The following is a 24,875-nucleotide window of genomic DNA, read 5'->3' as shown; positions in this document are numbered from 1 at the left end:
TGGGACAAAGATTTAGCGATCAGGGAGCTGTTTTCATGAACAAAAATGGACAGACAAACAGACAAACCAACCCTTTGTCAGGAAAAAAAAAACTTCGAGTTCTAAGTAGCATAAAAATTTGTATGAAGCCTATTTAAATTTCTTTCTATAAATTAAGTTGCATAATTCATCCTAATTGCAATATATTGACCAGCATAAAAGCAGCAGTTATATAGTCATGGGTTAATGAAGCCATAACAAGCCACTGAAAATAATTACTGAAAACAATTATTTAGTTTAAATATTTATAAACTGCTCAGAAAGGAGCTTCTATAGTTACAAATCATTTTTAAAAATCTTTTGAAATAGCAATATTTACCAGCTAAAACTAAATAATATTTAGATAGAAGATAATAATTTTGAAACAGTTTGCAAAGGTCATCTTAGTTATAGGTAGCAGAAAAGACCATACCCCTTTGCTCCACCTAGGTTTGTTTTATTAAGATTTTTTTCAATAAACAAACATATGTAAAAAAATTGATACTAAAAGAAAAGCTCCAACATGTGGCATAACTTTTACTTCCATTAATGCAACTGGCCCTTGTATGTACTGTATCTAAGTATGTACATATTTGATTGACTGATTGATTTGTATGGTTCCCATCTTAAAACAACCCTGAAAGGGTGGAAGGGCAAAGAACAATTTGATATATCCTCCTTCATAACATAAGTTTGCTGATCAGGCAACCTCCTTAGACTTGGCAGATATGACCATGATCACTTGTTCATAGAAGAAAAGCAGAAATGTGTTTTCCTTTTCAGCTTAAGAAAATTTTCCTTGTTAATTACTGAGAAAACTTTAAGTACAACATTTATCTTAAGACATTCTGACCATCAGCTTCCTGCCATTGTCCTCTTGATTGAGGCAGATAGGTATTGAAATCCAAAACATCATTACAGGCAACCTGACCTGCAAAATTGTATTTGCTGCACAAATATTTATTTATTAGATTTTTATTAGATTTTTATACCGCCCCCTCTCCCGAAGGACTCGGGGCGGTGCACAGCCAAAGTTAAAAACATACAATATAAACAATTAAAATACGTTTAAAACAGAATTAAATCTAAGATGGCTCCCCAATTTAAAATGCCTTACCCATGCCCCTATAAAAAGACAAATTTAAAATTTAAAAATTTAAAATTTCCACATTTAAAAAGGGGGAAGATTTAGGCCAGGCCAGCTTGATAAAATAGAAAAGTCTTAAGTGCGCGGCGGAAGGTGCGCAGATCCGGGATCCTACGTATCTCCGGGGGGAGCTCGTTCCAAATCGTAGGTGCCCCCACAGAGAAGGCTCTCCCCCTAGGGGCCGACAGCCGACATTGTTTGGCCGACGGCACCCGGAGGAGCCCCTCTCTATGGGAGCGTACTGGCCGGTGGGAGGCTATTGGTGGTAGCAGGCGGTCCCGTAAATAACCAGGTCCTAAGCCATGGAGCGCTTTAAAGGTGATAACCAGAACCTTGAAGCGCACTCGGAAGACCACCGGGAGCCAGTGCAGCTCGCGCAGGAGAGGTGTCACATGGGAACTCCATGTCGCTCCCATCACCACCCGCGCGGCCGCACTCTGCGCCAGTTGGAGCCTCCGAGTGCACCTCAAGGGGAGCCCCATGTAGAGAGCATTGCAGTAATCCAGACGAGAAGTAACGAGGGCATGAGTGACTGTGTGTAGGGAGTCCCGATCTAGATAGGGACGCAACTGGCGGATCAGGCGAACCTGATGAAAAATCCTCCCGGACACGGCCGTCACATGCTCTTCTAACGACAGCCGTGAATCCAGGAGGACGCCCAAGTTGCGAGCCCTATCCGTGGGGGCCAATGATTCGCCCCCAATAGTCAGCGATGGCATTAGCTGACTATATCGGGACGTCGGAAACCACAGCCACTCGGTCTTGGATGGGTTGAGCCTGAGCCTGTTCCTCCCCATCCAGATCCGTACGGCCTCCAGGCACTGGGACATCACTTCAAGGGCATCGTTGGGGTGATCCGGGGTGGAGATGTACAGCTGGGTGTCGTCAGCGTACTGATGGTACTCCACCCCAAAACCACGGATGATCTCGCCCAGCGGCTTTACATAAATGTTGAACAAAAGGGGCGAGAGGACCGATCCCTGCGGCACCCCACATATGAGGGGCCTCGGGGTCGACCTCTGCCCCCCTGTCAACACAGACTGCGACCGGTCGGAGAGAAAGGAGGAGAACCACCTTAGTACGGTGCCTCCCACCCCCAACTCTTCCAACCGGTGCAGCATGATACCATGGTCGATGGTATCAAAAGCCGCTGAGAGATCTAACAGGACCAGGACAGAGGAACAACCCCTGTCCCGAGCCCTCCAGAGATCATCAACCAACGCGACCAATGCCGTTTCCGTGCTGTAACCAGGCCTGAAACCCGACTGGAACGGATCCAGATACGACGCTTCATCCAGGTACTGGGGAAGCTGTCCCGCAACCACACTCTCAACAACCTTCGCCACAAAACGAAGGTTGGAGACTGGACGATAATTAGCCAATATTGCCGGGTCCAGGGAAGGCTTCTTGAGGAGGGGCCTCACCACCGCCTCCTTAAGGGCGGCGGGGAAGACACCCTCACCCAATGAAGCATTTATAATCCCCTGGAGCCAGCCTCGCGTCACCTCCCGGGAAGCCAGCACTAACCAGGAGGGACACGGGTCCAACAAACATGTGGTCGCGTTCAATCTACCCAGAATCCTGTCCACGTCATCTGGGGTCACAGGATCAAACTCATCCCAGATAACAGTCTCAAGACCTGCCTCCGTCACTCTCGCTGGATCTACCCAGTCAGAGTCCAGACCTTCTCGAATCTGAGTGATTTTGTCATACAGATACTGAACAAAGTCCTCGGCTCTTCCCTCCAAGGGGTCCTCCCGCGCTTCCTGGTGGAGCAGGGAGCGGGTCACCCTAAACAGGGCGGCCGGGCGATTATCTGATGACGCAATAAGAGCAGCAAAATGCGTACATTTTGCTGCTTTTATCGCCACTAGGTAAGTCCTAATATGGGATCTAACCAGTGTCCGGTCCGATTCAGAAAGACTAGCTCTCCAACTACTCTCTAGGCGTCTTTTCCGGCGCTTCATCTCCCTCAGCTCCTCGGTAAACCAAGGAGCAAGGCGAGATCCGCGCCGGGTCAGAGGCCGCAAAGGCACGACTCGATCCAGGGCCCCAGCGGCCGCCCTATCCCAGGCGGCCACTAGGTCTCCAGTCGAGGCGTGAGCCAGAACCTCAGGAATTGGCCCAAGCTCCGTCTGGAACCTATCAGGTTCCATCAGGCGCCTGGGGCGGTACCATCTTATCGGTTCCGCCTCCCTGCAGCGGGGTGCCGCGGTACGAAGATCAAGGCGAAGGAGAGAGTGATCCGACCATGACAAGGGCTCGATGACTATATCCCCTATCTCAAGATCACTCAACCACTGTCCAGAGACAAAAAGCAAGTCCAGTGTGTTTCCCCCAGTGTGCGTAGGGCCATGAATTAGTTGGGTCAGATCCATGGCCGTCATGGAAGCCATGAACTCCTGAGCCACCTCAGACGTCTCGCCCACGGACGGCAGGTTGAAATCCCCCATGACCATAAGTCTGGGGGTATCAACCGCCACCGCAGCAATAACGTTGAGTAGCTCAGGCAGGGTTGCTGCCACGCGGCAGGGAGCCAGGTACGTGATCAGCAAGCCCATCTGAACCCCATGGCCCCACTTCACAAGGAGGGACTCACAACCAGCTGTCTGAGGTACAGTGGTCTCCCTAGGCCTAAGGCCTTCTCTAATAATAACCGCTACTCCCCCGCCCCTCCCTTGTGACCTCGGCTGATGGAATGCGCGGAAGCCTGGTGGGCACATTTCTACCAGAGGGACCCCTCCCTCCGGGCCCAACCAGGTCTCCGTAATACCCGCCAGGTCCGCTCCCCCCTCCTGAACAAGATCACAGATGAGGGGGGCTTTATTTACTACGGACCTGGCGTTGCACAACATCAGACGAAGGCCCGGGCCGTGAGGATCTGTGCAACCTGGCAAACGGGTGGAGCCTTGGGGGCCGGAGCACCCTACCGCTTGGAGACAGCGGGTGCGTGCTCCCTTAACATGATATGGCCCCCTGCTCCCGCCATATCTACCCCTCCCACTCACAGTACTGATGGTAAAAACACAGTCCGAACAAGCTCGACCCCCTCCATTGCCCCCGGGTCCCCCACCCGCCCCGCCGCGTGTCGTGGCCGGGCCTGACCCTCCCCTTGGTGGGTTATCCCCCAAACCCACGCCCCTAATTCCAATGCCACCCCCCTCCCCCCTCCCCAAACCCCTTAAAAGATTAGACATAGACAATTTTAAAAAACCCCGCAACCCCCTCTTTGCGACATGCCACCTCTCGGGGTTCCAAAGCCCGTCATCGAGGTAGGCCCTCGATAGAGTGGAGGGCCAAGCCTGCGAGAGGGGGGAGTCTCGCAGACCAAGAAGCTCCGCTGATGAGTACAGTTTGGTCATAGTGGCTCGCCATGACCATATCCTAAGGGTCCTAAAAGGACAGGGAAGAAGGTAGGGAAATGGGGAATCTCACACATAATTCACAGGACCAAGTCCACTGTCCCCTCACAACAGAGGACACAGTCACATTCCACAACGACCGCAATCCAAGGGGGAAAATCGATCCAACCACCCTCTCACGGTGATTAGGTCAGCTGGTCCGCCCCCATTTGTGGTGAAGTGGCAGCAATAGAGTCAGTACAACCAGTGTCCAGGGATCAGGTCCAAAAAACCGCCCTCTCACGGCAGTTGGTCCGATGGTCGGGTCCCCACCGCTGGTAAAGTGCTTATGTGTGAATACATCCCGATTCAGCCCTCAGGAGGCCCCAACACCAGGCCACCCTCTCACGGTGGCCAACTGGTGTCCAGCCCCCTTAGCCGAAGGGATGCAGCTATGGACCGACCTCCAATTTTCCATAGCCCTCTCCACAGTCAGGGGGTTCAGCTGGTAGTGAGAACATAGCGGAAGTGAGTCCCACCGGCTAAAGTTGGTCCCCGTGGGCCCGGTCTTAAAAGGGAGCGCTGGGGAGAGACAAATGAGGCGGAAGTGGGGCAGTTGTTTCAAGTCCCCAACCTCTCGCACAACCACAGTTTGAGGCCACACACAATCTTAGTATTTTAAAATGAAGTTATAAATAACTATAAATATAAATATAAATAAAATGAAGTTATAAATGGCCTTCTATTAAACATTTTGTGTAAAGCTCTATATAAATATATACATTCAAGACTAATATATATATATATATATATATATATATATATATATATATATATATATATATATATATATATATATATATAAAAATAAATAAAATTAAAATCTCGGGTGTTTTCCCGCATCATGTTAAATAAGTTAGTTAAAATGTTTAAAATTCTGCTTAAAATCCTAGCTTAAAATCTTCCAAAATTCCTTACAGAGCACTCTGCAAGGTCCTTTAAAACCTTCGCTAAAATCCTACCAGTATCTTAAAAGTTTTTCTTTCTAGCAACGTTTCGACAGGCTCACAATCCTGTCATCTTCAGGCTCTTGTTTAGTTTAGAAGCTATGGGTGTGTTGCGAGGTCGGAGCTGTCACTTTTCTATGTTTGCTGCTGCTGACGTATGCTGGTTAGCCTGTAACTCTGTGTCCTGATTGGAGGACAGCAGTTTTTCTTCCTGCTTCCTCATCCTGGCTGTTTGGCTACATGTTACAGGCCTAGCTTTCTCAGGTTCTCTATTATCATCTGTCTGCTGTAGAGGGGAAAGGATTCTGGTAGGCATCCCAGCACCCTTGATTGTTAGTTGAGATCTCAGCCTGTCTTCTGGCTCGATCCTCTCTCTCTCCCTATTGCTAGCCACCCTCTGCAAAAAGGAAAGAATTCTGGCAGGCCTTACAACACCACTGGTTGCTTGTTGGAATCTCTGCCTCTCTTCTGATGTTAACACTCGAGTTTCTCTCAGTGCAGGTCCCCAAATACTTGCTAACCTAGAGGCGTCGTCTTAGTATTTTAAAATGAAGTTATAAATTCACAGCACAATTTTAAAAGTATAACGTCTATTATATAATACTCTGCGTAACATATCCAAATCTGCTGGCTCTGCCATTTAAATCACAACAATCCCATTCCCAAGATCATATGTCAGATATTGTACCATGCAATTTGAATACCAATAGTAAAGCATGTAGGCTATTGGAAGAGGAGCAACACTAAATGCAACTGGGCTATTCTTCTTTTACTGTCCACAGCAATGAGTACAAGTCTCACCTGAGCCATGAAAGTTGACTGGGTGACTTTGAGCCAGTCATTCTCTCTCAGCTCAAGTCACCTCACAGGGTTGTTGTTGTGGGAAAAATTGGAGGAGAAAGGAGTGTTAGATAAGTTTGCCTCCTTGACTTATTTGTAAAAATAATAACGGCGGGATACAAATAAATGAATGGATGAATGACAGAATTCACAGTAGCAGAAGTAGTAACTAGAACTCTCAACTTGTATGTTAACCCTTTAGGCATTGTGCCATTATCTATTAGTTTTGGTTTGAGCTCCAGGTTTAGCAATTTGGTTGCAAACGTTTTATCACCATTCGAGGAGACATTGTCAGACTGGCCTGTTCTGATAGAGAGCACAATTCAAAGCGCACTGATGATGTCTCCTTGAATGGTGATAAAATGTTTGCAAACAAATTGCCAAGCTCAGAGCTCAAACAACAGCCCAACTACCCGAGCTACTAATATTCAAATACATTTTAGCCATTATCTATGCTAGGCTAACTCTGCCCCTATACTGCATATTATGTAATTTGTATGACAAGGACAATTAAGAATGCTACTCTGTAAATAACAGATATCTAACACCCGAAACATTGTCAAAGATGTATAACGGTGCTTCAGATATCTGTTGGAAATGTAACTGTGAAGAAGGTACTTTCTATTATCACTGGTGAACCTGTGATAAAGCAAAGAAATACTGAAGCCAGTTTTTTTGTTTTGATTCAGAAGATTCTTACAACAAATGCAAAGTTGAAAGCAGAAAATTTTCTTTTAAGGTTATTGGTTAAAGAAAATTATTATTGATAGAAAATTCATAACTTTATTATTATATGATGAATGACAATCCTATATGCGCAAAAATGGAAACATGTCAATTTTCATAATGGAAGAATGGATGGAAAAAGTGATGGAATTGGCAGAGATGGCAAAATTTCCACTTGGAAACTGCTTCTGAACTTCATGCTCCAAACAAAAAAAATGAAACTTTGATTTTAGGTTTTGATGATTATATTAACTCTAAAAGGCTACTACTTACTAAATATGTAAAGCAAAACTTGAGGTTGTAACTATGTTATGTATTCTACCGCACTGAAAAAAATTGGAAGTCACTGCTTTTTCTTTCCTCTTTTATCTTGGACCACTTTCCCCTGTTCCTTTATGATCTTTGTTATCATTTGTATTTTATAATAAACTTTAATAAAACCAAAAATGCTGCACTGTACACACATAACATTACACATGAAAAGACAATTTACTAACTAGTAAGCACAGTAAGTTAGACACATACTTGGTATAGTTTAATACAGTCATCAAGGCAGACGGCACATCAGAACAGATTGCCTAACTCACCCCAAAGCTAGATTTGATATGAAAACTAAATGGGAGGAGGACTCTCTAAATATATTATTCAGTAGTGGCAGACTTTGTATTATCATCCTGTTCCTGGCAGGATGCTATTCTATTCCTGGTCAGTAAATAAAAATCCACCAAGATGTGAGCTTTAAAAAAAAACTGTATTAAAGACTAGATGCTATCACTGAAAAATTCTATCCCATGAGGTAATCTCTCAAGCAGTCTAACTTTAATGTGGGCTACTGTCTTTTAAGACGTACTTTTATTTTGCAGCACTTAAGGTTCAAGCCTTGTATGAAAATTGTGTAGATTATAAATTTGCAATTAATTTGATTTTTAAGTTAAGCTATGGTCTATGCTTAAGAATTATACTGTATATAGACAGTTATCATACAGGTTCCTTGACAACTGTCACTTGAAAGTCTATTTCAGGGCTACTTTACAAATAAATGAAATCCTAGGGCAGTGATGGCTAACCTTTTTGCCATCGCGTGCCAGGAAGGGGGGGCGGGGGAGGGTCGCGCACGCACTTGCCCATGCGCACGCAACCCCACCCACCCCCGCTCCTGGCACATAATGGCCTGGTAGGCCTGTTTTTCTTTCTTATCTGGTTCCAGATCCTCTCTGCATCTGGGAAGGGCGAAAACAGCCTTTCCCACTCCCTTGGAGGCCCTACAGAGGCTGAAAGGGCCCATTTCCCAACTCTCGGAGGGACAGGAAGTGACATTTTTTGCTGTCCCCAGCCTCCAGAACCTCTCTAGGAGTCTCTAGGAGCCTCTCTAGGAGTCTCTGGAGGCTGGGGACAGGAAATAACGTCATTTCCTGTCCCACTAGGAGTCGGGAAATGGACCCTTTCAGCCTCCATAGGGCCTCCAAGGGAGTGGGAAAGGCTGTTTTCGCCCTTCCCAGATGCATAGAAAAGATCTGGAGCCAGTAAGAAAGAAAAACGGGCCTTCCCCACCCCCACCCCCCAGGCCTTCCAGAGGCAGGAAACAGCCTGTTTCCCTACTTCTGGTGGCCCCAGAAGGCCCGAATATCAGCTGGCCAGCGCGCGCATGCACCCCAGAGCTGAGCTGGCATGCCCACTAATACGGCTCTGCGTGCCACTTGTGGCACGCATGCCATAGGTTCGCCATCACGGTCCTAGGGACTAGGCGAGATTGAATTTTTCTGCCTATTATTATACTAAGTCCCTGGTTTCTTAATTGAATAACATAGCCCACTAGCTTCCAAAACTGGGAAACAAGCATATTGCTATATTTCTTTATGCAGCTGACACTGTTTCATTTTCTCTCGCTCTGGTTGTTTTCCTTAAAATGGAGCTTCCTTAAAATAGACCCTTCTTAAAAATGAAGCCTTCCAAAAAATTGTGAGAATAGGACCTGCTTGCAGAATGGCATGAGGCTGTCTCTGTAAGAAAGCTGAACAGCGCATTGCCTAGGCACATCTGTAGAAGCTGCAGAAAAATAGAAAGGTGAATTGGGTGCTGCTGGGCCCTGGAGCTGACTGAGAAGCAGGCCTGTAAGCTGCACAGCTTCGTACCCATTGGTATCCTCTGGAACCCGTTGAGGCCTCCCAGCCCGCAGCAAGTTTACATGCACCAGTGGGTCCCAGGCCTCCCAGGGCCTACCTCTTGTTGAAGCACCCCTTCATTCCACTTAGGGATTTCACTTAATGCCATTTAACTACCACAAATGAGTGAGCTGGGAAGACAGTCATTGAGTGAAGTGGTCAAACATGAATCGCATTTAACGACCGCTTCACTCAATGACCAGGATCCCAGAATCAATTGTGATTGTAGGTCAAGAATTATCTGTAAATCAACTTATAGTGTCAAAATATAGAAGAGTTTAACATTAACAGCACCATAACAATGAATATCACAAGGAAATTAAATTTAGTAAATAACTAGGTTTTAATTTGCCACAAAAATTAAGACAAGGATGACATCAGCCAAGTTTCTGAAGGAGAAATCTCTAATCAAGGTGCCACAGTTGACCAGGCTCTTCATCTCATCTCTGAATTCCTATAGTTTCCACTATTGAACATAGAGTTCTCATGACGGATCGTAACAGGCAGATAAAACGAGCTCAATATCTAAATTGCAAACTACTTTGAACTTTTAAACATCATTATTAGCTAGACTTCTGACTAGCAATATACTGGTAGCCAGTACATTTTTTTTCAGAACTGTTATTTGGATCAATTTTATATTCTGTTCCAAAATTCACTGTAACTGCCATATTTTGTACCAGCTGCAGCGACATTATCCTATAAGGCATTATAAAATTCTAGAATTCATTGTATCCTTTTAATTAGAAAGTTACCTTAACCTGAACAAAATGGAACTTCCAGTTTCAATAATACTCACTGCCAGGGAATACAATTTGATGTGGAAGATTATTTCCTTCAAGGGCTTGCTTATAAGTCTTCTGGAGGCTTTGGTTGCCCTTTGTAGGAATCAGGATGCTGATTCAGAAACATATTCCCAGAGACAAGCAAATTTTATTCTCAATAAATAAAATATATTTCAATAAATATAAAGATCCAGAAGGCAAATTCATCATACAGGAGGAGAAAAAAAGAGGAAAAGAACAATACTGACCTGGGCTGCAGTCGTCATAGGAAGACCTGCAAATGTAGAATTTCCTGAAATTTTGCATTTGGGTTGGTTTTTCTTTTTCCCCCCCAGAAAAATAAAATAAAATGGGGAAATGGGCAAACATTTGGACTTACTCAATGAGGTAAGCAGAACAGCAACATTAATTTATTAATGTTGATGTTCTGCCTACCTCACTGAGTTGAGAAAGGACAGAAACAGTCCTCATAAATAAAAAACAAGTTGTCAATCTGGTCTTTGATCTTTTTTTTCTGAAAATGTCAACATCATGTGCAAGATGATATACAGCTAAATTGCACAACTTGCCCTTTGTATACAGAAAACAATATAATGATCCAATACTGTAAAATACCCACACTTAAAATTCTTCCTAGCACATAGTTTAAGAATAAAGGTTGGATAGCAATACAAAGAATTTTCCTGAGTATTTTGTATATGTTATAACGTTTTCTCTCAGTACATCATTATGGTGATTTCTGCCACTTAAAGGTGCAACAGAAATGCTAACAATAATTTCATAATAACAGAAAGTCTCACATTTTATCCTATTTCTTAAGAAAGCATGTGGGGATATCAAATTTCCTTGAAATTTTGCTTTCCTTTCCATTTTTAAATCTCTAAAATCACCTACAAATGAATAGACATTCCTTCAGGATAGAAGGAATTCAATTTTTACCATCTCTGCTTCAGTTCCTTGTGTCATCTTCCCTGTTATTTCAGAGATTTCTTAATATTCAAGAATAGATGTTTGGTTGGTGTCTAGGAGAAGATATCAGAAAAAAATGAGCATCATCTTCCTCCTGAACTCCAGCTGTCGGATTTCAACATCCAAGACCATATTATCTGCCATAAGGATTTGGAGAAGGGGAGGAATATCTCATTTATTAAACTTTCTATCACTCCAATCCGCCCTCCAGACTGTAAGAAAAGTGGAACTACAACAACAACAACAAATCAAGAGGCATAATTTGGCCAACAAGGAAAAGGACCAGCAATATTTCCTAAATTCTGAATAGCTAGTGTACTTATGTAATTGCCATCTGAGATTAAAATGAACCTACAATTGCTTTTAAACATTACATCAATTTGCTTTTTGACACAGATGTAACCATTTTATGCAGAAGCCCTATAAAAGGAAAGGGGCAATCCTGAACTTTAGCACTAGGATGATAAAACTAGGAAGTAAGCTAAGATAAAGCTAAGACTGATTATATAACAGCTGCACCACTTCAGCAATCCATTCAAGATACCAGAATGCTAGTCTTAAATGAAAGGTAGAATGATGTATGAAAAATTGGATTCCACAAAGAGATAGAAAAAGTTTCCAAAGACCCTGCCAAGTAAATGGTTTTAAGGTTATAAATTTATAATCACAAAAGTGATTTATAATGTATACTTGCTAAAATCAAAAAAGTGATTTAAATCAAGCCAAATTACATCATGCACAATGGTTAAAAGGATAAGCAAGAGGACTATCTTTACTTTTAGAGCTGCCTGAACTGAAAATAATTTTTCCCAAGCATGAAAATCTTGCAGTCCTTTTTAAAAGCAATAAGGACAAAATCATTTAAATCACTTTTTTATTTTATCAAGTATAGATTATAAATCCTGTGTTACAAATATTTAATTATTAACAGTGTGTCTACTTCTAGAATATCTCAATCATTTTAAAGGGCTTATCTTTTTATATCAATTCATCTATATCAATTTATTTGTTTATGGTAGTCTGCAAACAATCATAAACCATTTTTCTTGTCTATTGATTTTTATGTTAAGCGACTTACATAAAATGATAAAAAAATACAGAAATTAGAATACAGAACTTAAAAATGCATAACATAGAAATATAATCAATTTACACAAGTTATGCTATTGTCCTGGAGATCCAAGGCAAAGTACAGATAGTCTTCAACTTACATCCATCTGTTTATTGACCATTCAAAGTTACAACAGTAATGAAAAAAGTGACTTTTTTTTTTTAATTTGATTTATATGCCGCCCTTCTCCGGAGACTCAGGGCGACTTACAATGTGCTAAGCAATAGCCTTCATACACATAACACAGTCTGCTCTCTCAAGCTGTTCCAGGTTTCTCCTGGTCTTCCTCCTTGTCTCGGGATTGGAATCTCTAGACTTGACAGCTGTGTTGTTCTTCCGCTCCATGTTAACCAAGTGATTTCACTCCAGCAGCAGAAATATAAAACCACCCTTTGCTTTTAAAAATGTTTTTATAATCTGTATCTATAGTCTGAATGCACATGTCACTTTACAAGTGCATTCTAACATTTCCCCCTTTTCTACCTATGACCTCTTGATCTTGTGCTGAGTTATTTGCCTTCTGTAAAAACAAACCTATGATTTTGCCACAGACCACACCATTTTCCTTCAACCAGGTACTTGAAGCTGCCACAATCCCATATTTCACATATACCATATTTTTCGCTCCATAAAACACACTTTTTTGTCTCCCAAATGTGGGTGAAAATGTCTGTGTGTCTTATGGAGTGAATATTGCCAAAGTCCCGCCCACCCGCTGGCCTTTTTTGGTCTCCAGGTGTCCTGGTTTTGGCTTCCGTGTGCCCCATTTTCGGCCTCTGTGTGCCCCATTTTTTTTTTAAATTTGATTTATATGCCGCCCTTCTCCGGAGACTCAGGGCAGCTTACAATGCGCTAAGCAATAACCTTCATCCTTTTGTATATTTATACAAAGTCAGCTTATTGCCCCCACAACTGGGTCCTCAATTTACCTACCTTAGAAAGGATGGAAGGCTGAGTCAACCTTGAGCCTGGCGAGATTCGAACCTGCAGTAATTGCAGGCAGCTGGTCTTAATAACAGGGTGCCTTAGACCACTGTACTACCAAGGCTTTTATGGACTTATGACCATTTTTCAAACTTATGACCATTACAGCATTCCCATGGTCATGTGATCAGAATTTAGACACTTGGCAACTGGCATGTATTTATGATGGTTGCAGTGTCCCAGGATCTTGTGATCACCTTTTGCGACCTTCTGACAAACAAAGTCACTCAGATTCATTGAACAACCGTATTATTAATTTAACAATTGCAGTGATTCACTTAACAACTATGGCAAGAAAGACAGTAAAATGGAGCAATACTTAACAACTGTCTTGCTAAGCAATAGAAATTTTGGGGTCAAGTGGGGTCATAAGTATTTTGTGTCAATTTCTCTGAACAAAATGGATATCTGCACTGTACTACATAAAGACTGGAGGCAGCCAATATAAAAATAAAGCTAATGAACTTGCTGTTATGAAACAATACTAATCAGCAGATAGGCCTTTCACAAGGCAAAAACATCAGGAAGAGAACCCTAACCATATCAAATTACTTCTTCTTTCCCAGTCTAATAAAGGCTCCAGGTCATATCCTATATTAAAATTCCTAATAATTTATTTTAAAAACCACAGTGGCCGGACTCACACAAGCATTAAGCCACAATAAGCAAACCAAAATGTGGCTACAATTCAGCCATAGAACACCCACAAATCAAACAATATTCTCTATTTGTGCTATGCAGCATATTATTAAGATCAATAGCATACAAAATATTTTACAAGAGGTAATTATAACTGTTCCTGTAAAAAAACCTATATCAGCCTGCAATTGTTTGTACCATGTTTTGGCAGTTCCTAACATTTTAGAAAACTTAATGAGGAAAATAAAGGAATACAGCATTCAGTAATAAACAAATCTCTACCTATAAAAGACAGTGACAATCAATTCACAATGGAAAATACTGTTTGCTATCACCTTTTCTTTGCACAAAATTCTCTTAAGCCATTGATTTGAAATTTGTCACATACGTCCCTTCTTACAAAGAATCTATAAAATAGATTATATTCCTCACTATAATACATACAAATATAATATTCTTCACCCTGGGCCAATTACTACCTCTCAACCCAAATCAGCATTAAATTCTGTGACAGTACAACTTATAAACAAAAGGCTCTTGTTGCATCATGCATTGATAAGCCTCACTGGAAGAACTAGGCAAAGGACTGAAAACAATGAGCAGACTCTGCAGGACCAATCCTAAAAATTCCAATATTCCTCACTATACGAAACATTATACTACAAATTATATATCCTGTGGCAAACAAGAAAGTTACAGATTCTGAAAAATAGACTGTCATGTTGCTGAAAAGACATAAGACAAAAGACAGATATGAAACAACTTCTTTATCTCTCTTCAATATCCATTTTATGCTATCTAAAATGGATATTGGAGAGATTTTGTAAAGAAGTAGTTTGTTTTATTGACTACAGCAAGATCTTTATATAGAACATGCCAAAAGCTGAAACATATTAAGGATAATGGATATTCCATAATAATTTATTCTTCTTAAAAATCTTTATCATGAATTAGAAGCTATTGTAAGAAAGGCATCTGGAGAAACTTTATGGCCCAGAATAGGAAACGAAGTAAGACAAGGACTAATACTGTGTCTACATCTCATACAGGATATATATTTAAAAATGGCAGGATTGAAAAAGATGGCATGAGATTAAAACTGGGAGAAATACTCTCAATCTGAGTTATGTAGATTATGATATTCTGCTTGTTAAAGGCAAAAATATTTAGAAGAGCTAATTATGAAAGTGAAAAATAGAAAGTAAAAAATCTGAGTTAATGTAAAATATCAAAACAAAACCAATATTTCAGCATACTTAGTGAATTTATAGTTGGCAGCAGAAAACTGAAGTTTTGGTTTGGTTTATTTTCTTTTCTAGTTCATGAGTAATTAAAGGAGAGAGTGTACTGGTAAAACTAAGAGATTAATCCCCAAGAAACTGGAAATAGCAAACTTTGGTAAAATCACGACTGATAAATACATTTTAGGATAAAGATCAAATTAGTTAAATCAAAGATCTTTTTTTGAGGTACTGAATGGCAGTAAACATTGAGAAAGAGTGAAAGAAAAAAGATAAATGCCTTCAAATTAAGTAGCTGAAGATGGTTACCAGCAGACATATTTCAGACACTTGAAGCAAGCAGATGATGGACTAGAAAATGACTTTTTTAACAAAGTTAAAAAAGACAATGGATAAATTGAATGGATTGGATGAAAACACTCTTACTGAATAGCTACAAGTTGAGATAGCAAACATTTGCATACAATAACCAAGAATGGAATAAATCACAATGGCTAACTAACTGCAATGCCTAACTAACTAACTGCAATGCCTCAAAGCCCCATTCATTGATTCCATACGTGCTATCTTTGATTATAATATTTATATTCCTGCAAATGTTATCTTGATTTTTTGTTAATTGTAACTGTTTCCTTTTTCTGTTTGCTGGGTTACATCAAAAGGGCCCCCAAGTTTCCCAAATAGAAAATTCCCAGAATTTGGTATAGTCAAAGTAAGCTTCCTTCCAGGCAAGGAGAACATCTACTATTTTCGGAGATCATGGGAAGTTCAGTAGTCCTGGTACAGATATACCAATTATATTTCATTTTCTTTGATGACTTTGAGAATTCCATCTTCTGGTTTAATTAAATTAAATTAAAAACTATACTAAAAGGAAGTTTAAGTAATATGTAATCAAATGTTTTAACAAATAAGTAGTTTGTTGTATGTCACCCAGAGTCACATGTTATGTGTGATGGATGGCTATATAAATTCCTAGGTTTGCAAGCCACCAAACAAGTTTGGGCTCATAGACTGGGATGTTGAGACTCATGAATATTTAACTTTATAGGGAAAAAACTCCTCTAAAACAGGGAGCAAAATCTTCCATTGGAAGCTGTGGGTAGAATTTGGAATACATATTTTAAATAAATTACAATATTTTTTTCTGAATTTCAAACAGATTTTTGCTTTCTTGATTCACAACAATACCAATCAACTCAAATATGTTTTAATGTTTGAAACCCTGGGTGTCAACATATTTAATGGAGTTGATGTCTGAAATTAAACTTTCATATCCAAAACAAAGAAACATTTTTAAAGTCAGCATTAAGGACGTTTATGGTTCACATATTAAAGAACTGAAGCACTCAATAATGGAACATCAATGCTTACAGGTTTTAAAAACGTTAAATTTGCTTCATTTAATTTAAAATTTAAAATGGATTCATCAAAATATCTTATTATGAGTTTACTGGATACTCCAAAGAATATATTCAAAAGGTCGAGCATCATCATTTTCTCTGCTGGAGATGTAAGAAATTTGCATTGCCTCAAATGATTTGGTCCTTTGGGTCACTAACATCTTTCTGGAATAATATTTAATGTAAATAAACAGATATATAAGAATGTATTTTAGTGTTAAAGATGTTAATGCTATGTTGACAGTTTGGAATTACACTATTTGCGAGCAGTTATGATTGTTACTTAGAGAATTGTTTTCAGAAATTTGAAAAGTAGCAATATTCCTGATATTTAAGCCTGAATTCAAGAAATGTGACAATCTTTTTTTAAAAAAGCTTATTTTTCTTGTGGCATAAATTATTACAATAATTATTACTTTCTGCTAAAGTAAATTTAGAAATCTGTTTACATTTGATTAATATATAACATAAATTGATGGTTTCCTCCTTTTCTGATTTTACTATATAAAACAATATATTATAACAATAATATTTGCTCATACGACTGATAAAAAATAATCTATATTATTATTGTTGTTGTTGTTGTTGTTGTTGTTGTTGTATTTGTGATGTATTTATATTTTATAAATGAACTAGAACCTATTTTGGATTTAGAAAGCCAGCTGGATGACTTTGGACCAGTCACTCTATCTCAGCCTAACCCACTTCACAGGGTTATTGTGGGGAAAATAGAAGAAGGAAGGAGTATTAAGTATGTTTGCCACTTTGTTATTTATAAAAAATTATAAAAATAATAAAAGTGGGATATAAACAAACAAACAAACAAAACTGTAAAAATGGGAATCTAGTTGCAAAAGATGCTATCACATTCCTACATTTTTGTTTTGTTTGTTTTTGTTTTGTTTTTATTAAATTTATATACCGCCCTACTCCCGAAGGACTCAGGGCAGTGAACAGGCACAAAATAAAATATATAGATACAAAAGTTAGAAACATAATTAAAACCAAATTAAATAATTTAGCCCGAGACAATTAAAACTCCCAATAATTTAAAAACAGATTAAAATTTCGATTTAAAAGAATTTTAAAACAGGGGAGAAAATTAGGCCAGGCCGGCTTGCTGGAATAGGAGGGTCTTAAGAGCACGGTGGAAAGTGCGCAGATCTTCCGTATCTCTGGGGGAGTTCATTCCAGATAGTGGGTGCCCCCACAGAGAAGGCTCTCCCCCTGGGGGCCGCCAGTCGATATTGTTTGGCTGACGGCACCTGGAGGAGCCCCTCTCTATGAGAGCACATTGGCCAGTGGGAGGCTGTTTGTGGTAGTAGGTGGTCCCGTAGACTGGCATTTTTGCCAGTCTAACATAGTTACTCTCCTATAATATGCACAATGATTTCAATAAACTGTGTAATGGGTGCGGACAAGCTTCAGCCATTTCCAGCATGCTTTTCTGAAGTTTGCTTGCTCTTGGCTGCCATAAAAACGGGGAGTGGGCCTGGGCATTTGGGTTGGTCTGGGCATTTAAAGCGAGCTGGTGTGAAATAGTCCCATGAGAACTAGGAGTTTTGCACTCATGAATTATGGCACTGCTGAGCGGAGTTGTTTATACTTCTTCAAGACCAACCGTCCTGAGACTCCAGATGCGAGAAATACCTGCAGAGGAGCTTTCCCATAACATCATACTAGACGTTGATTGGACTCTCAGTGCTGGACCTTGGGGGGAGGGATTTGGGTGACTTTCAATGTGTCACTTTTGCATGCTTTGGTTCATATCTTGCCTTACTTTCGCTGCTAACAATTCAAACTTAGTAAATGTACCTCTTCTCTAAACCAATGGAGTTGGGGGTTTTGTGTCTTAGGTTTTGAATGGAGGCAGGCCTGACATTAGGCAAGATCTGAACCAAAGCGCATAAAAGTTACACATTGAAAGTCACCCCAAATCCCTTCCCCCAGGGTCCAGCACTAAGAGTGCTATAAAAATTTGTAAAACTCAGGAAATGTAATTGCTTTTTTAGTGCATGCAGTCCTGAAAAAAAATCAGAGCTGCTGAACTGTATGTTAAATTGTCCAAATGAGAATTTCATCAGGACAAGATTGACTACTTGGGCTACCGCATATCACATGAGGGGATAGAGATGGACCCTGAAAAGGTGCAGGTGGTTTTGGAATGGGCGCCCCCCCCACACACACACACTAGAAAGCAATTGCAGAGTTTCCTGGGTTTTGAAAATTTTTATAGGCAATTCTTCCCTTCCTTTGCTAAGATTGCATTGACCAACCACTTGAAAACTAAGGGCAAAAACAAACCTAAGCACAAGCTCAAGTGGCTCTTTGCAGCCGAACCCATACTTAAACACCCCAACACTGATGCCCATTTGTGATCTAGACTGATGCTAATGATATGGCTGTGGGAGCCATGCTGTTGCAGGCAAACGCCAAGGGGGTCTTACAACTCTGCGCTTACACCTCCAGAAAATTAACTGAAACCGAAAAAACATGGGTAATTTGGGAGAACGAAGCCTTTGCTGTGCAATGGGCACTATTAACTTGGAGACATTTCCTAAAATGGGCAAAGCAGCCTTTTGAGGTGTGGACTGATCACAAAAATCTGGAGGCCTTGAAAACCCCATGAAAATGGTCACTTAAGCAAGTTTGTTGGGCACAATACTTTAACCAGTTTAAGTTTAATGCACTACATTCCTGGGGAAAAGAACTTTATGGCTGATGCTTTGTCCAGATTGCCTCAATATAATACTGTTAGGCCTGAAGTAATCCGGCCAGTCATCCCTTCTAAGCAGCTGGACGCTCCTGTGATTACCAGGGCTCAGAAAAAAATTGGAGTCTGAGCTTCCCAGTGAAATGTGCAAAGAACTGAAAAACGATGAGTGGTTTTTACCCCACACAAAAGAATGCACCATGCGAAATGGTCTAGCATGAATTGGCGCCAAACTATACGTGCCCACCAGTTTGAGGGTGACTGTTCTACAGCATGACCATAATTCGAAAACTGCCAGCCATTTTGGTTTTGTGAAGACTTTGCACCTGATCAAACGGTAGTTTTGGTGGCCTTCATTGAAAAAGGACATTGAGACTTATGTCGTTTTGTCTGTACTGTGGCCAAAAGGCCCCCAGGGAAGCCTACAGTGGACTCCTACAGTGTGTTGCCAATTCTAAGGCCCCGTGAAGGGAAATATCAATGGATTTTATAGCTGAATTGCCTGAGGGGGGAGGGGGAATACAGTTATTTGAATTGTTACAGATTTATTTTTCAAGCAAATGCATTTTGTCCCATGCAGTAAGATACCTTCAGCTAAAGGACTCACTAAACTGTTTATTCAACATGTGTATAGGCTACATGGAGTTCCTGATATTATCATCTCAGATAGGGGGATACAATTCACCTTCCAATTTTGGTGGGAGTTCCTAAGAAAGTTAGGCTCCACCCAGGGGCTAAGCTCCGCCCACCCTCAAACTAACAGAGCTTCTGAATGGACCAACTCGGTTCTGGAACAATACGTTAAGGTGCTATGTAAATTACCAGCAGGACAATTGGGCCAAACTGCTACTCTTTGCAAAGGTCGCTTATAATAACTCAGAACATAGTAGTACTGACTTCACCCTGTTCAAAGTTGCTTCTGATCAGGATTTCATCCCCATACCAGAATTGCTTCAGGAAAAGTCTCTGATCCCCTTCTTAGTGGAGTGTATTGAACAGCTGAAATACACCTGGCCCATCACGCGTAAGGCGCTGGATGAGGCACATCAAGCTCATAAGAAAGAGGGTGGAAAAAAGAGGGCTAAAAAGAAGAGCTCCAAGTGGGTGATAAAGTGTATCTGTCCACTAAGTACTTACAAACTACCCAAAAATAGAAGAAATTGGGACCTAAGTATGTGGGCCCTTTCCCAATTTTAAGAATTATCAACTTGGTTACTGTACAGTTGGACTTATAAAAAAATCTTAAGACGAATCCACCAGTGTTTCATGTTAGCTTGCTCAAGCTTGAGAAAGTGTCTCTCCTTTGTCCTGTCCAGGCTGCCCCTCTGGTACCCCTCCTTATAGAAGGGGAGCAGCACTTTCAAGTTAAAGAAATCCTTGATTCTAGAAAATCGAAAGGGAAAGTGCAATATTTGGTAGCTTGGAACCATTTCCCTCCTACACAGTCTGAATGGGTGGATGCTCGAAATGTTCAGGCTTCCAAGTTCCTTCAGGTGTTTCATAGGAAATATCCTGATAAACTGGGGCGAAATAATATTCCTTAATTATCTTAAATCATTTTGTATTGTCCATTTTAGTTTTGTGCTATGCTTTCTCTTTTTTTATAGGGCTAACGCCTCTGTTGCAGAAGGGCCGAATGTCAGCCAGATCTCCAGCATGGTTTTCTGAAGCTTGCTTGCTCTTGGCTGCCATAGAAATGGGGAGTGGGGCCTGGGCATTTGAGTTGGGGAAGCGAGCTGATGTGAAGTATTCCCATGAGAACTGGAAGGCTTGGAACCATTTCCCTCCTTCACAATCTGAATGGGTGGATGCTTGAAATGTTCAGGCTCCCAAGCTCCTTCAGGTGTTGTGCACTTATGAATTATGACGCTGCTGAGCGGAGTTGTTTATACTTCAACGCCAACCGTCCTGAGATTCCAGATGTGAGAAATACCTGCAGAGGAGCTTTCCCATAACATCATACTGGATGTTGATTGGACTCTCAGTGCTTGACCCTGGGGGGAAAAGACTTGGGATGACTTTCATCAATGTGTAACTTTCACACGCTTTGCCTTGCTTTCGCTATCAACTCAGACTTAGTAACAGTACCTCTTCTCTAAACCAATGGAGTTGGAGCTTTTCTTTCTTAGGTTTTGAATGAAGGCAGGATAGCCCTGACATTTAACTATCTTAACTGCTAGTAAGAAAACTCAGAAGGGGAAAAACGTCACAAAATGCCACATGATGGCAACGTGATGCTGCAAGATTGACACCTAGACGTGGTCTAGACTTTTTCAAACTGACTTCTGGTTGATCACTTTAAAATAATATTGTGTTTTCTTCCACTAGTAGAAAGTAGAAGGTATTACCTTTTTTCAGGTTTGGTCCTATCTACCCAGTTGAGAGAGAGGGAAGAAGTAGATTGTGGCAGTAAATTACCTGTAAAAACAATTCCTCCTGCATGCACCTCAGGCAGAGCTGGGTGGGTGGATAGGACTAAGGATTTGGGGATTTCTCTTACTCTCTGACAGGCATTTGTGGGATAAAAGGCATGTTCAGGCCAAATATAAAAACAAGAAGCCAGGAAAGAGAGCATTGCAAAATTCTGATAGGTAATCCAAGATAAATAATCAAACAAAACCCTTGCACTATATCTTTCTCAGTTGTGGGGTACTGAAGTGACGTTCTCTCCCTTGCAGACTTTAAAGAGTTAAGGATTGCTGAAATAATATGAATGAAGTACTTTGAACAATGTAAAGACTTTTCTTCAGTATACTTATGTCTGTGAAACATAGTCTTTTCTAAGTTTTAACATTCAAGTAATAATAAAATTCAATTTCACTTATAAACACTTATTTAGTGTTTATATTGGAAATTGAAACATACTCTTTTATTAAACAGAATCAAACTAAAACTATAACTATATTGAAAAAATGCAGACTAATCTCTGATAGAAACAAACATGTTTATGCACATAATCAAATGCAAACAATCAGTGTTTGTCAAATAGAGTTGTTACTAAGAAGTCAATAAATATAAGTTTAGAAATATTGTAAACTAGTGCAGTGATCAAAAAATGTTTCCCCCACTCATTTGCTAATTAGCATTAGGCAAGCTGTTATTGTTCACCACACATATCACAAACTAATCTAACATTATAAAATATCAGGACTAAAATTCTAAGACTGAATACTCTGCATGAATGAAAACCTGCTAGAAATGTATTTATACTCCATTCCTACAACAGCTCAGATTATTTCTGCTTTGCTCATTTCGAAGAAATATACATGATGGGACAATATATATCTTGACTTAAACTTTCTCATCATGTTATATTTATTTCTAAATTGAGGATTATTTAACCTGCTTCAAAATAGATCTACATTGCTTACGTTTTTCTCTTTAAAATTGCCACCAGTAGCAAAACAGATGGTATAAAAACACTCTACCTTGAAACTGAAAAGTGAAAAAGGCTCTTAACATTTCCATCTTTTTGCATTATAATAGTTATAACATAGCCCTTCAAATAACAGTAGGCCAATTAGGATAACCTCAGTCATTTCTTAGGACCTCAGCCTACTACTTTCATATGTGAATTAACAACTGTGTTAATAGCTAGCACATAGCAAGAAGCTTGATAATGCAAATTCCCAAATCTCCCATAGTTGTATACATCATACAATTGAGAGATCTGGGGGCCAGTGAATTCTCTGCTTTCCATCCGAGTTTCCCAAACCCAGATTTCTACTGTTCCTTGAGCAACTCCCTTTCTATCGAATCCACTTTTCCTAGGTTTGTTTTGAGAGGAAAAGTGAAACTGGGATATTCAGTACACGTCTCTGGGTGCGGGATTCCTGCGAACCAAAGGAGATTACATATCCATCCTTCTGGCGGTTCGTCGCTTCTATGAAAGAGACACGTGTGGAATCGTCTGACATCCAAGCACAATAAGTGCGAATAGATCTCTCTCCGAGAACTGCCTCCCGTGCAGAACATTGGAACAAGCACTGAAGAGAAAGAGCCCCAGCAAGGGTTGCCCCCGTGGACCGAGTCTCGGCGGTATAAACTGAAGTAAACCGCGGCTCTCCGGTCAACCCCGCAAGGGTGACCCGATACCTCGCAGGGCACCCGCAGCCAAACCTCCAGGCAGCGACACCCGACATAGGAGCGCCTTCCCCCGCGCAAAAAAATCCGCCTTTCCCGACGCCAAAGGCTTCCCGCCCCTCGCCGGTGACCCTGGGCGGGGGATGCACGGAACGACCCTGCCGCAGACTCGCCCCCGGCCGCACGCCTCCCTGTCGGCTCACTCACAGGTAACGATGGGCTTGTTCTCCATCGTGTAGATAACCGGCGGCGTCTCCACCGTTGCCCTGTCTTCTCCCGGCGCCCCTTGAGTGGCCGCTATGACTGCTACCGCCACCGGCGCGAGTTCCATGGGCGGGCAGGGCGTTCAGCCCCGGATCCTTCTGCTCCGAGCCATAAAGCCGCCGCGCCGCGCCGCGCCTCCCCCGCGCCCGCCCTCCTGCCGCCTCCGGCGAAGAGACCCTCCTGAACCCCTCCCCTCCAACCCCAGCAGGCCCCCCTTCGCGCGCTCGTCTCTCGGCTCGAAGAGCGTTCCAGCTTCATCCGCTTCCTGTATCACCCACAAGCATTACCCCTTCCGGCAAAGGGAGAAGCGGATGTTAAAGGGGAGGGTGGAATCTGCCGTGACCTCCGATTACATTTTTTTAAAAGGGGAGTGTGCAGTGGAAAGGAAGGGCAGGGAGAAGAGCAGGTAAGGGGTGGGGGATGCCTGTCATTCCGTAGAAAGGTTGTTTGCAAGTGGGCGAGCGAAGCAGGGCTACAGATATTTTTCTGGAAAAGGAATATTAGCTCGCATTATTCATTTCTATATAATTGTTTACATGGCTTTTTTTTTTTTCTCCCGAGGAGTTGATGTAGGTTGATCCTGGAAAATAGGGGCATAAGATTACACGCCGGCAAAGTATTTTTGCATCGTTAAGTAGAATAAATACATTTTACAAATAGGTCACATTTTACAGCCGTGAATTTTTTTATTTATTTACAGGAATTCTGTAAGGCCTGATGTATCATTCTAGACAATATACAGGTAGGCCTTGCTTACCAACTGCCTCGTGCAATGAAAAAATAGCTGCAATAAAGGCACACATCTACAATGGTCAGGGCATCCTTCAGACATATGATCACTATTTGTAAACTTCACAACTAGCATGCATTTTTGCTTGTGATAATCAGAGCTAATACTGTATTATTAAATACAGGTAGTCTTCAACTTAGAATCACAATTGAGCCCCAAATTTATGTTGCTAAGTGAGATAGTTGTTAAGTGAATTTTGTCCCATTTGAAGACCTTTCTTGCCACAGTTGTTAAGTGAAACACCACTTGTTAAGTTAGTAACCTGGTAGTTAAATGAATCTGGGTTCCCCATTGACTTTGCTTGTCAGTCACAAAAGGTTATCATGTGACCCTGAGATAATGCAACTATCATAAATATGAGTCCGTTGCTAAGCGTCTGAATTTTGATCATATAACCATGGGGATGCTGCAACAGTGGTAAGGGAAAAACGGTCATAAATCACTTTGTTCAGTGCTGTTGTAACTTTGAACAGTGACTAAATGAACTGTTGTAAGTCGAGAACTACCTATACTGTAGTTTTAAATACAAACAGAAGTATTTTAAAGGTAAGAGATAAAACATTCTAGTCTTTGTTTGGAGATTGATCTAGCTTATTTTTAAAAATCCCATGCATTTGCCTGATTGCGCTTATACATTGTTATTCTCACTTAA

General features: G+C 41.2%; 1 protein-coding gene across 3 annotated transcripts in view; it reads right to left on the bottom strand.

Annotated features, from left to right (window-relative positions):
- TRAPPC10 (trafficking protein particle complex subunit 10) overlaps positions 1 to 23,723 on the bottom strand; it is a 64,639-nt gene extending 40,916 nt beyond the window's left edge. Inside the window, exon 1 of one of the 3 annotated variants that reach the window (XM_034423895.3) lies at positions 23,377 to 23,723. In XM_034423895.3, the coding sequence (XP_034279786.1) occupies positions 23,377 to 23,500 (124 nt within the window). In that variant the 5' untranslated portion in view covers positions 23,501 to 23,723. Of the gene's footprint in view, positions 1 to 6,314; positions 6,334 to 10,274; positions 10,378 to 23,376 lie in introns of those variants that run through there. The other 2 variants (XM_060694083.2, XM_034423897.3) reach the window with 2 other exon arrangements.
- Between the last annotated feature and the right edge of the window lie 1,152 nt (positions 23,724 to 24,875).

This window comes from Pantherophis guttatus, chromosome 5 (assembly GCF_059756535.1).
Source record: "Pantherophis guttatus breed Tessera chromosome 5, ASM5975653v1, whole genome shotgun sequence".
Taxonomy (NCBI): Eukaryota; Metazoa; Chordata; class Lepidosauria; order Squamata; family Colubridae; genus Pantherophis; species Pantherophis guttatus.
The sequence above is the reverse complement of the archived record's forward strand: the minus strand, read 5'-3'. Positions and strand labels throughout refer to the sequence as shown.